This window comes from Pygocentrus nattereri, chromosome 14 (assembly GCF_015220715.1).
Source record: "Pygocentrus nattereri isolate fPygNat1 chromosome 14, fPygNat1.pri, whole genome shotgun sequence".
NCBI classification, from domain to species: Eukaryota; Metazoa; Chordata; class Actinopteri; order Characiformes; family Serrasalmidae; genus Pygocentrus; species Pygocentrus nattereri.
In genome coordinates, this window is record NC_051224.1 from 40,357,683 (window position 1) to 40,371,417 (window position 13,735).

At 44.2% G+C, this 13,735-nt stretch overlaps 1 protein-coding gene across 1 annotated transcript in view; it reads right to left on the bottom strand.

Annotated features, from left to right (window-relative positions):
• Window positions 1–7,467, bottom strand: part of grin2aa (glutamate receptor, ionotropic, N-methyl D-aspartate 2A, a) — a 265,531-nt gene extending 258,064 nt beyond the window's left edge. The window contains exons 1-2 of the mRNA XM_037544960.1: window positions 7,193–7,467; window positions 1,298–1,705 (exon numbers count right to left, since the gene is read on the bottom strand). Coding sequence (XP_037400857.1) covers window positions 1,298–1,702 — 405 coding nt within the window. The 5' untranslated portion in view covers window positions 1,703–1,705; window positions 7,193–7,467. The remainder of the gene's footprint in view (window positions 1–1,297; window positions 1,706–7,192) is intronic.
• Between the last annotated feature and the right edge of the window lie 6,268 nt (window positions 7,468–13,735).

Below are 13,735 nucleotides of genomic sequence, written 5' to 3' on the forward strand. Positions count from 1 at the left end.
CTCGTTAAGGAGCTCTAATTAGGAGGAAGGAGCTGAACATTAAAACATATTAAAGCCGCGTTCACGGCCAGTTTATTCATTTCTTACTGTATTTATTTAACTGCTGTATTAAAGCAGTAGAGCACTCGAGGAGGGAGTTATCACCAGTAACATGACGGCTGGGATGATCTGCGGACACCGGATCACAGCCGGGATGGTATTTCACCATAACACACTCCCTCTGTGTTCTACTGCTTAATTAACATACGTTGAAAGTTAGGAGTGATATTTTTTTTATTCCCCTGTAAAGTTACTTTCCTGGAGATCCAGATTTTGTTCCAACAGCGACGACATAAATGTAAAAGCTGTCGTTGCTTTAACTGACACTGAGCTGCGTAGACTTTACTACACATTTGAATAAAGTAAATTCAGTGTAGCCCAGTGTACAGAGCTGTGCAGAAGTCAGAGACCCTTCACTTATCTAAACCTGCCTCTAAGTCCAAGTTACTCAATTTCCAGGTGTTTCTGAAGAGATCAGATACAAGACCGCAGAGCTCTGAAACTGAGTCTCCTGAAAAGAATGGAAGCATAAACGGAAGAATAAACGCACTCTCTTAGAAAAGGGTTCTTCAAGCGTTCTTTGGGCACTTGTGGTTGAATATAGAGTCATTGCCTTTACCAAAGAACCATTTCTAGAGACTGCACACTCTTAAAGGCAGTGGATACAGAGGAAAACCTGCCGTATATGGTTCTTTGAAGAACACTCTTTAAAAAGACGGTTCTTCAAGGGTTCTTTGGTAAACACAGTGGTTCAATACAGAACCATGAACATTTGGAGAACCACCTGCATGCATAAAGGGTTCCTCACACGGTTCTTCAGACTGATGATGAACGTGTTGTACAGGCTTCTAGATAGCACCGTTTTTGGAAAAGGGTCTGAAATAAACCCTTCAGTCATGCAAAGGGGTCTTTAAGTGTTCACTAAAGAACGATGTACCCTTTTTCTGAGAGTACTGAGCTTGTACTTACTGGCTGTTTTGTCTAGAACATAAGTAAACGAAACAGGGAGGGGAGGGTCTCTGATTTTTGCACAGTACTGTGGTTTGACAAGACTAAAGTCTCTGGTGAAACCCGTTTTGAACAGTGTTCAAAATCAGAAAAGCTGCCTTTGGCTCAGTAAACAAGCTGGATATTCCTGTGTATGTGGGATAAAGACATTTGGAAGTTTCAGACGACGTAGATACTTCTGTGGATCAACCAACCGCGTTCGGTCATTCTCACTGAGCAGGTGAGGTGACGTCAACAGGCGCAAGCTTACCTTGTCGGCCATGATCATAGAGGAGCCCCCGTGGATCCCCAGGATGGGTATCAACGTCTGGGAGGAAATAAAATCCAAAATCTGGGCGATGGCTTCCTGGTCGGTGCCGTCCCCGAACACCACGCCATGGATTTTAGTCCCGGACATGAGGTCGCACACATGAGTGATGATGCTTTTGGGATCCGTCTCGTTGACCAGCAGGGTGACCACATTGACGTCGATGGGGTCGTCCTTGCTCCACAGAGCGCGTATGTCCCTGTCCGAAATGTAGCGCGTTTGCCCCAGGATCACTGCAATGTTCAGGATGGGCACTTTCTCCGCCGCATGCGTCAGGCTCACGAGGGTAAGGAGAGCTGGAAGAGTCAGGAGTACCAACCTGGAGAACCCCATAGTGCTCGACCTCATTCCCTGTCGGCAGAGAAAACACGTCAGTAAAAGTCCGTACTGTCCAGATAAGCCACACTGGGGCTCTCACTGCTATTATACTGAGAAATCTGCCAGTTATTCCGAGGATTAACTGAGCAATCAGACCGAAAATTAAGACTCAATTCGGGTATCAAATCACTTTAAAGGAAAAATATTCTTGAAAGGATGGTTCTTCAAGGGCTTTTAGTACAGAATGCTTACACGGTTCTTTGCATCATGAAATGTTTCTTCAGATTGATGGAGGTTTTGGATGTAGAACCATTGCCTTTACTAAAGAACCCTTGAAGAACCATCTTTTTAAAGAGCACACATAACAAACTTTCTTATATAAATATATCTATATACACACATCACCCATCTTCTACACTCACTGAATATTTTATCAGCTCCACTGATCATACTGGACGCTGTTGGCTGGATATTTTTGGTTGGTGGACTATTCTCAGTCCAGCAGTAACACTGAGGTGTTTAAAAACTCCAGTGTCTGATCCACTCAGACCAGCACAACACACACTAACACACCACCACCACATCAGTGTTACTGCAGTGCTGAGAATGGCCCACCACCCAAACAGTACCTGCTCTGTGAGGGTCCATGGGGGTCCTGACCACTGAAGAACAGGGTAACAGAGTATCAGAGAAACAGATGGACTACAGTCTGTAACTGTAGAACTACAGAGTGCAGCTATACGGTCAGTGGAGCTGATAAAGTGGACAGTCAAGTTCTTCCACACCAAACTGGCTCATCCACGTCTTTATGGACCTGCTTTGTTCACTGGTGTGCAGTCATGTTGGAACAGGAAGGGGCCGTCCCCAAACTGTTCCCACAAAGTTGGGAGCGTGAAATTGTCCAAAATCTCTTGGTGATGAAGCTTTAAGAGTTCCTTTCACTGGAACTAAGGGGCCGAGCCCAACTCCTGAAAAACAACCCCACACCATGATCCCCCCTCCGCCAAACTTTACACTCAGCACAATGCAGTCAGACAAGTACCGTCTCCTGGCAACCACCAAACCCAGACTCATCCATCGGATTTCCAGACGGAGAAGCGTGACTGGTCACTCCAGAGAACACTTCTCCACTGCTCTAGAGTCCAGTGGCGGCGCTTTACACCACTGCATTCCACGCTTTGCATTGTGCTTGGTGATGTAAGGCTTGGATGCAGCTGCTCGGCCATGGAAACCCATTCCATGAAGCTCTCTACGCTGTTCTTGAGCTGATCTGAAGGCCACATGAAGTTTGGAGGTCTGTAGTGATTGACTCTGCAGAAAGTCGGTGACCTCTGCACACTATGCCCCTCAGCATCCGCTGACCGCTCTGTCATTTTACGTGGCCGACCACTTCGTGGCTGAGCTGCTGTCGTTCCCAATCGCTTCCACTTTGTTATAATCCCACTGACAGTGGACTGTGGAATATTTAGTAGTGAGGAAATTTCACGACTGGACTTGCTGCACAGGTGGCGTCCGATCACGGCACCACGCTGGAATTCTCTGAGCTCCTGAGAGCGACCCATTCTTTCACTAATGTCTGTAGAAGCAGTCTGCAGGCCGAGGGGCTCGGCTTTATACACCTGTGGCCACGGAAGTGACTGGAACACCTGGATTCAGTGATTTGGATGGGTGAGTGAAAACTTTTGGAAATATAGTTTATAGTCATTATTTAAAGGGCAGTTACACCTATTTTTCAAAATTCCTGCATAATGAAGCAATTAATATGTAAACACACACACTGATCCCTTTCTTTGCCACTACACACCCTTCAACTGCCGCTGCACTCAGCACTTTAACTTTAGACTACATTGTAAAGGTCACAGGTATGACTGTGTGCGTGTGTATGAGTGAGTGACAGTAGGAATGCATGTTTTATTTTATCTTTATTTTATTTTATGTTTATTTTATTCACTACATGTACATGTCTGATGCTGTGCTCTTTGAGCTCCTGTAACCAAAACCAAATTCCTTGTATGTGCAAGCAAACCTGACAGAGCGGTTCAGAGCGGTTCGGTGTGAGATGCTCTGTTCTAGAGAAACTTACCGAGTCAGAACCGTTCACAGTGGTGGTGATGGGAACCTGACGTCCCTCTAAAAGCTCCTACAGAAAGTTCCTACATGAACTGGTTCTGAATTCACTGCCTGATGACTGAGACGCTGTCCTGGTTTCTATCACCACCTGTTCACTGCAGCAAACCATTTCACATCACAACGTCTTGTTTACATGCCAAGCACTGGATTATGGAGGAATGTTTAAAGATTGGAGGAATTCCCCTTTTATAGAGCACTGACCAGGTGTGTTTTCATTAGGGATCATGATCAGGCCAGTTCAAGTGGATGTAGTGCTGCATGATGTAGTGTGGAATAAAATTCACACCACTCCAACTTGAAGAATTGCGCTGCTTGCTGCGTGTTGTCTTTTTCTTTCCTTATTATTTTGTGCCGCCCTTAAGACAGAGCAGTCTCTGGACTTTCATGCTGCAAGTGCACTGGACCGATTCTCAATCAGCATCGAGCACGGCGCTCACAGAGAACAAGCACAGAGATTGAAACACGCCTACAACGTCAGGCTGCTGTTCCGCCGTTAATACTGCATGATGTTCAATTCATTCCTGATTTTCTGTATTGTCCTCTATTAAGCTCTTACAAGCGGCCCTCGTCTTAGGCAGCTTCAGCAAACCGAGTCCCTTTTCTTCATCCCTCATTTTGGAATCCAGGCGATGAATAACTCGCAATGAGCGAGTGATGAAGATTCAGTGTGACACCGAAGTTGAGCAGCAAGCAGAGCAGAAGAGAGCTGCGCTGTCATCATCACACTGCGAATCTTCTTGGAGCGACTGGAGGAACAGAGGGCGAAAAAGGGAAGAGGGCCCTCATTTTAAAGCCTATATGATTCCTACCAAAGCGTATGGCTCGGAGAGACTCCTCGGACCAAGCACACTGCAGCATGCCGTCATTTCAAGGGGAAGTCCACCAGCTTTTTAAAAAATTCAGCACAGTTAAATGGGTAGGATGTAAATAGTGTGTGGTTTGGTGTGAAACTTCACGACGAGTCAGGATTGTTCACAGTGGGGGTGATAGGAACCAGACGTCCACCTCAAAAAGCTCCTCACGGAATGTTATACATAAAAATCCATTCAGTCCACTGGAGGTTCTGGATGGTAAATAAAGTGTCTATGTCTGTGTTGTAGTTATGGCGACGCCTGGTTCCCATCACCACCACTGTAAAGACATCAGTCTCTACAACGAACCCAAATCACTGAACCATGCAGAAAAATGTAAAATACAGTGGAGTTTCCCTTCAACTGTAAGATACCATATTAAGGCCTGTATGCCACATTTTCCCTCAGTTTTATTTTTGTCACTGAGGTCCACTCACGACATTTATGCATCATTATTCATTTCTGCACAGCATACAAAAACTCAGAAGACGTGTGGGTCCACTGCTGCTTTGGGACAGTCAGTAAATTGGCTATATTTGTGTGTTTACGTAGACATTGCAAGCCCTGGCTCCTTTTACCACTACTGAGTCATTCTCTCTATCAGAACCAGCTCACAAAACCACCGAGTGTTTACATCTTAACTGTTTACATATGCATAAATTTTAAAAAGTGGGTGGAATTCCCCTTCAATGAAAATCTCATTGGAAAAGGCCGGGCGTTTTTAAAGACACTGATACAAATCAGCATCGGCATCGGCTTGCGCTCACGGTTCCAGCGTCGATATCAGAAAAGAAATCACACTGAGTAGAGCCGGGCAATCGATGTTTATCGTTATCGCAATAAATTCCATCACAATGTGCTTTTCTTAGCGTATCACAACATCGTCAGCACTTAAATCCGCTTCTAACAGCCTGCTTGATTAAAAAGAGAGCACAGTTAGTCCTGCGTGTGTGTGAAATGTTGAAGAAAAGTGACTGGATTCATAGTTTTTGTTATTATTTTTTAAAACGTATTACTTTGTTTGTATAATTTATAAGGTTTTAGGAAAAAATAAATATCGTGACACATAAATATCGCAAAGAAAGCTTCCTGAAGTATCGCGATATGAGATATAACCCACCTCTAGAATCGAGCCACCTCTAGCCGCTACACCAGCCTGCACTACTACGTATGTAAAACACCTGCCTTCATTTTTTTACATAATAAAAGTCCCCAGGCATTTAAAAAGAGAGCACAATTAGTCCTGTGTGTGTGTGTGTGAAATGTTGAAGACAAGTGACGGGATTCATAGTTTCTGACAGCATCTTTAAAGCGTGGCACTACTTCATTGGTTCCCACGTATCAGATGTCATAAAAAAAAAAATATCGTGACACATAAATACAGAAATCAACTTCCTAAAGTATTGTGATATGACATCTTGTGACATCTTGGGATGGTGATATTCCCCACCTCCACCCCCAACACACTCAACAACCGCAGTGCCATCTATGTAAAATCTCTACTGTATCTCTTTTGCAGAATAAAAGTCCCCCGGTCATTTTCCAACCTGCACTCAGCTCCTCCTAAAAAGAAATTCACTTGATTTCTCCTGGCTGATTGGCGGCGCTTGAGGAAGACACACATATTGATGGACTGATTGATAAGCAGGGACGAATGAATCACGGAGTCCCTGCTGATGCAGTGCCTCCTAACTTGCCCGAGTTATCTCGAGCTAACGCAGGATCTGTGTCCCTACAACGTGACAGAGATCTGAGGATGGGGAGGAAGGAGGCGTGGGGGCGAGGGGGGGGGGGGTATTTAGATATATATTCCTTCTGATGTCTCATTAATTTCCCAAGGAAGCTGAGCTTTATACAAGCGCGCCCCCTGTTGGCGGGTCCCAGAAGCGCCAGCTGGATCAGCTGGATCTACATTTCAGGACACGGTCCAGCACATTCAATGTCATGGTTATGGTGTGTGGGGGTATAGGGAGGGGGGGGGGGGGTTGTGCATGAAAAAAAAGGTGTTATTTTAGCCACAAAGCTCAAAAAAGGACAACTGCTTAGAATATTTGTTGATATATATATTTAGTTGTTTTTATTGGGGGTTTTTTTCCATATTTTGCCACTCATCACAACAAGACTTTTTCATCCCGTTTCATATATAACTCTTTGTTTTCATACTGCAAAGACAGACCAAGATGTGACGCTTCTTTTTCGAATTTTCCGTTCCACCTTAAATGGTGCAGCAGTTACGTTCTGGCGCCTGAGGCGCCAGAACGTAACTGCTGCACCATTTAAGGTGGAACGGAAAATTCGAAAAAGAAGGCAACTTCATCCAGCTTTTTCTCCTTTTTTCCCACAAGCTGCATCGTGGTGCATGGTCAGGAGATCCTGCACGACACTTTGGCACCCCCAGTTTCTCGAATCCCCACTAACGCTCGCGTCTGCTGCTTTCCCCGGTCATCCTCACGTGTCCCCCGCACTTTAGCTAGTACACATGCATGCGTGAGGAACCGGGCGTCGTGGAGGAAAAGAGAAGGAACCGAGCGATACTCACAGCATCTCTCTTCCACAAAGCTCCGAAACAGTGGAGTGAGTTGGCATTGCAGCAGTGCTCCTCTCTCCTGACAGGCGGCACATACGAGGCTTCCTCTCCAGCGACGAATCCCTTTAACTTCGAGCCCAGTGTGTGGGGGGTGGGGGGGGGGTGGAAATCACATTAATCCCATCGCTCCTTTCTTCTCTTTCTCTTCTATCTCTTCGCTTTCGCGTGCTCACGCTGTATCCATGCCTCTCAGTCAGCTCCTCGACCTCCTCGCATCCCTTCCTCCCCTACAGAACTGGGAAAAGGAGAAAAGGTGGATGACTGAATCCGCAGAAGTGGAGAGAGAGTGGGGGGGGGGGGGGGGTGGAGTGGAGGAGGGAGGCAGAGATGGGGGGGGGGGGGGGGGTTGGGGGGGTTGGCAGTCCCTCTCCTGAGAAAGTGATGGGGGCTTCGTCGCTTAGAGCAAAGAAAAAGATGTGTTTCAGGCTTTTTTTGGAGGGTTTTAAAGGGCAATTCCACCCATTTTCTCAAAATTCAGCTGGTTTGGGGAGAGATGGTTTTGATTGTAGACTCATTTCTTTCCGGTGGCGGTGACAGGACGCAGGGGGTTGCTCATGTGCATGGCTTGCAGTAGGTCATGCTGCGTCCTAAACCTAAACCTCTGTGCCGCCTTAAGAAAGACCTGGATCAGCTGGTTTCGGAGATGTGCGTGAAGTGAAGATTTTGGGTGACTATTGACTTCTAGTGTTTTTGAGCAGAGGTAGTGTCGTAGCACCGGCGCTGAAGTAAAGGAGCAGAACTTGGACACTACTCACTAGGGTGAGTGGGAAATTGTGCAAATTTGATGCTTTTGCCAGACCGTTCCTTTAATTGTTTAGTCGCTGATTCTGTTTTGGTGTCATCTGAAGAAAGAACGATGCACCAAAACAGGTTAGTCTATGGTCTTCAGAGGGCAAGTCCACCAATTTCAGAGAGACTCTGAGGGTTTTGGTGTGAAATGGTTCAGACGTCTTTACAGTGGTGGTGATGGGAACCAGACGTCGCCATGACTACAACACAGATATAGACACTTTATTTACCATCCAGAACCACCAGAGAACCTACACGAGTCTTCTGAGCTTATATGGAATGTTGATGATGGAAAACAGTGGAAAATCTGGAATAATGAGTTTTCTTTGGGGACTATTTTGCCGCACAGCGCCCTGCATGTCTCCCTCCACCATGAATGGAGTTGAAGTTCTCTAAACTCTCATAAAACAGCGTCTCAGTCATCAGGCAGTGAATTCAGAACCAGTTCATGTAGGAACTTTCTGTGAGGAGCTTTTAGAGGGAGACGTCTGGTTCCTATCACCACCACTGTGAGCAGCTCTGACTCGGTCACCAAACCGCTCTGAATCGCTCTGTTTACAACCGTTTATTTATGTATGAAAAATTTCTCTTAATCTAGGCTGAATTCTGGTGTGAAATGTTGAGAAACATAAAGAGACAGAGTTGTTTTATAGTGGTGGTGATAGGAACCAGACGTCTCATGCCTCTAAAAGCCTCCTGACAGAAAGTTATTACATAGTAATGTATAGAAATATGCTGTCTAATGCCAGAGACATTGATTTACGATAGTTTGCCATTAAGCTTTGAACTGAAGCATATTTTTAAACCCATTCGTGGTAGAGAGGCACACACTGGATGCAAAAGAAAACATATTTTGCCGGACTATTTTACCCTTATCAAAATGACATATAATACTCAGATGAGATGTAGCTCTATGGCTATTTTTGGCTATATTCATGTTGTGGACACCGTAACCACCCTGACTAACTTTGATACACTGATTGAATTCTGCATAAAATTTGAAAAAATGGGTGGAATTACCCTCTAACTATTAGTTACCATTTAAAAGGCGTGTATACTATTTTCCACTTGTCATTTTGAATTAAACAAATTGCTTTTGTTACTGTGCCTTTAAGACGGATGTACACTATAAGTATTAATTATTGAGTTCTGGTGTTTCAGCCACACCCACAAATGGGCATTGTCATAGGATACCACGTCTGCCACAATTCTGTTTGTGAAATGTCTGCCCTGCTAGATCTGCCCCTGTCAACTGTAAGTGCTGTTATTGTGAAATGGAAGCGAAACAGCTCAACTGTGAATCAGTAAACCACGGAAACTCACAGAGCCGGACTGTTGAGTACGGATGCGTGTAAAAATGGCCTATCCTTTGTTGCATCACTCACTATGGAGTTCAAACCTCCTCTGGAAGCAACGTCAGCACAAGAACGGTCACAGGACCAGCTCCCTAACCTCCAGCCCACGACTGCCCCTGCATGGAGTGACCAGTTTGGTGTGGAGGAACTCCAGTGGCCTGACTGGAGCCCTGACCTCAACCCCACTGAACACCTTTGGGATTTTGGGCTTTTGCGAAAGGAGGTAAAGGAGAAATGCCCAGAAGTGTGTGAGGAGTGTGCTGGTGATACAGTTTCATGTTTCTGCATTGTGTCTGTACTCAGGGCTGAAAACATGGGGTTTTAATCTTGAAGCTATCTGCCTTGTGTGCCTTGAACTGATTCCTTACCTGTCTCTGTTCTAGCGACACCTCATTGAACTGACTGATGTCTGATCTCGCCATAAACACACATAGGCACCCATCACTGTGCAGTGCAGATGAAGTGTAATGCGCCGCTGTGCCGTCTGCAGCTCCCCAATTGCCCAGACAATGAGTCTGGTGTGATGCAGAGCAGTTACAATCTCATTAAACGTCAATTACATCTGGGAAATAATACAAAATCACTGCTTTTGTCAACGCAGGCACTACCTCAGGCTGTAAAGCATGGGTCTCAAACTCCTTGGAGCCTTTTGGGGGTCTATCAGTTTAAAAAAAGCATATTTTTCAATAAGTCAAGAATTAATTAAGGGTTTTAATATAAAATATTAGCCAACATCTTACACTACAATATTGAAACATGTTCCTTTTTCTTCAAACATGAATCTTAACTACATAACACCCACAGATATTTGAGCAAATCTTAGTCGATTCGAGTCCAAACAAGATTTATTTATGCAGCGCTTTTTACTGCAGCCGTTGTCACAAATCAGCTTTACAGAAAAATCCGGGTCCAGGCGCCAAAATGAGCATCGTCAAGGGTGACAGCAGCAAGAAAAAGCTCCCTAAGAGGAAGAGGAGGGAATGCAGAGAGGAACCGAGTCTAAAAAGGGGAACCCGTCCTCCTCTGGACGACAACGGATAGCAAAACAATAACACAACGAGCAAAATGAGCAGAGAACAGGATTTCCAGTAGTGCATGTAGAGAAAAGAAATGAGCCTGTCGTTGGACTCAAGTGTTTACCTTACTGTTAGAAGCCTATCTATTGTGATGAATCTGTTCTGATGATGAGTGAGTGTGAATATGTAAAGAGCTCAGTATATTGAGGCGGGTGAAACAATGTCTGTGATTAAATAAATATGGTCTAAAGCCATGAAGGTACCAGTATCAGCCACACCTGCTGCCGCTCCTAGTTCTACTAGTAGTAATAATAATTACTAGTGAAGGCGACGTGCAGCTCTACTGTTAATCGATTTATATTCTTCTTACTGTTATTATTTTTCTTCTACTAACTTGTTCTGCAATTTTCGAGATATCAACACTGTTCTAACTTCGGAACGCTCAGATCAGGAACGGTGCGCTTGTATAAAGCTTTTTTATCCGACGTACGGTTTCGTCAGAACTTCTGCTTGACCGAAATTCATTCAATTCGGTTTCGCATACCCCATCTCAGAGCAGGCCTCTGTTCATAAACATAAACCAGCCCAAACTCATCTACTATAAAATGAAATGGTGTTTGTAGAAATTCAGAAAAAAGCCGCGTCAGTCTCGACTGCATATGTGGACATATTTCTATATTGAGCTCTATTTACACAAAGTTAGGTTAGTTCATCATTTATGTTGAACAGACTCTCCCAAAGTTTTACGCTGCTGCGCTGACGTTGAACCGCGTGCTGCACTGGGTCGGTATGACCAACAGGTCAAAACCAGCTCTAAACAAAGTGACCGCTGGGCCCTGATTGGTGCTCTGGCTTTGCGCTTCTTTCGTTTTGACATGTGACGTTTTTATACACACAGAAACCAAAAGGAACGACAGATTTCTCAAAATGTAGGAGGAAAAAGTCGGATATTAGACTCTGAAATGTAGTGGAGTGAAAGGAAAAAGTCGCCCAGTAATGGAGAAACTTCAGTACAGATACACCAAAAATACTAAAGTACAGAAACTAATTACATTTACTCAGTTACTCAGTTACTCAGTTACTGCCCACCACTGGAATTCTCTGTTTGCATAGAAAATCCTTTCAGCAGCTGTCAGTGGTGTTTCAGGCATCACTCGTTCACTATAATGTATGTTAATGTAGCAAGACTTTAGTCCAAGAAATTACAGAGAATTTACAAACCTCAGTTCCACAAATATTGGGACAGTGTGCAAAGTAATAATAAAATCAGAAAGCAGTGATTAGTAAATTCTATTTGTCCCGTCCTAAACAGAAAACAATGCACGATATTTGATGCGTTAACTTATAAATGTTTGCTACTTATGAATTTTGAAAATATGTGCTTAAACCTGGGACGTGATCATTTACCTCTCTGTTAAATCTCATTTCTGTTTTAGCAACACAGTCATTTGGGGACTAAAGACGTCAATTGATCCATTTTTGAAAGCAGGTTTTTTTTGCCGTCTTTCAGTTATACAAGTCATTAGCTGAGCAACCATATGGGGCCTTTGTCGTCATATTTTGTGCTTCATAATCTACCACACATTCTCCAATAGGAGACACAAAGGACAGTCCAGCGCCTGCACTCTGATTACACAGCCATGCTGTTGTGCAACACATGCAAAATGTGGCTTGACGTCATCATGTTTAAATAAGCATGGATGTCCCTGAAATAGACGTCGTCTAGAAGGCAGCATTGTGTTGCTCCAAAATGTGTGGATATCTTTCCGTTTTAATTGTGCTTTCACTGATGTGCAGGCTACCCACTTAAACCCACCCCCGGCCTACCAAACCATGGATTTTGAACTTTACACTGGTAACAATCTGGATGGTTCTTTTGGTTCTTTGCCCTGAAGAACACAACGTCCATTATTTACATAAACAATCTGAAACGTTGATTCGTCAGACCACAGTACACGTTTCCACTGAGCATTAGTCTGTTTCAGCTGAGCTCCAACCCAGAGAAGTTGGCAGTGTTTCTGAACATTGTTGATATACGGCTCCCGCTGTGCACAGTCCAGCCTTAACTTGCATCTGTGAATGAAGCGACAAACAGTGTTTATTGACAAAGTATTCGTGAGCCCATGCAGTGATGTCCATCACAGAAACATGCTGGATTTCAGTGCGGTGCGATCGAAGGTCACAAGCATTCGGTTGCGGTTTTCAGCCTTGTCCTTTACGCAGAGAGATTTCTTCAGATTTCCTGAATCTTTTAATGATATTATGCACTTAAGAGGGTGAAATACCTAGAATCCTTTGAATCATTCATTGAGGAATGTTGTACTTAAACTGCTGATGCATTTTTTTTTGTTAAAGTAACATTATGTAGGCTCTGGGTTCTGATTTAGAGACCTCTCTGGTGGAGTCTTGGTGAAGGATGTGGCTTCCGAGGACAGGAGTGAATTCTGGGCCGTTTCGTTTGGTCCATTCCTTATGAAACTAACACACAATATAAAAGTAAACAGGCATTTTGTTTTACAGGCAAATTATGTCAAAAACTGAGGAATGCGAAAAGGGAGATGGAAAGTTTTGTTCTGGCAGCAGCGATGTGTTTACAAAAAACAGAAATTTGACAAAGTAAATGATTCAGTATCTTCTCTTCCTACTGCAGTTGTTTAAATAAGGGTCAAAGTGGCCTCACAAAGCCTTGCTCTCTGTTTTTCTTTGCATTTCACAGACGGTTACAGACGCTTCGGAACTGGCGTTCGTATGTTCTTGAAATGCCACAAGGTAAAGGTCAGCTGGTGTTTCAAAAAACTAAATATAAAACAGAATGACACAACAGGTTTGGACACAACAGGGACAATAAGTATCCTTCCTCAAATATCTGTTCATTTCTTTTTCTGTTCATTCTTCCCGCCCTCTTCTCTTTACTCGGAGCTCTCGCACACCACGGGTCACGTTTAGAAAAAACAATCCAGGCAATCATTCAAGCTCAATCCAGAGATCTCGGTCAGCCCCAGGGGAGCCTGTGCTCCATCTCTATATTATGTGCTGTGGTGCGAGGTATAATGTCATGAGTGAACGCCGTGGAGCAGGATCACGTCGGAGATGTAATGGAAAGTGAGCGGCTCTGTGAAGGAGAAAAGGAAAATGCATTCGAAGCGAGATGAGGGTCAGGGCACCAAGCTCCTGGAATGTTTAGGCATAAAATGAATACATACATACACCCCTTATACATCGTATATACATCATATAGCGTGTTGGCTTCCAGGTGTGAGCTTTACAGAGCGCAAAATGCAGATAGCAAAACAACTGAACTGAACAAATTTACGTTTCAGTTAAAAAAAGCAGCC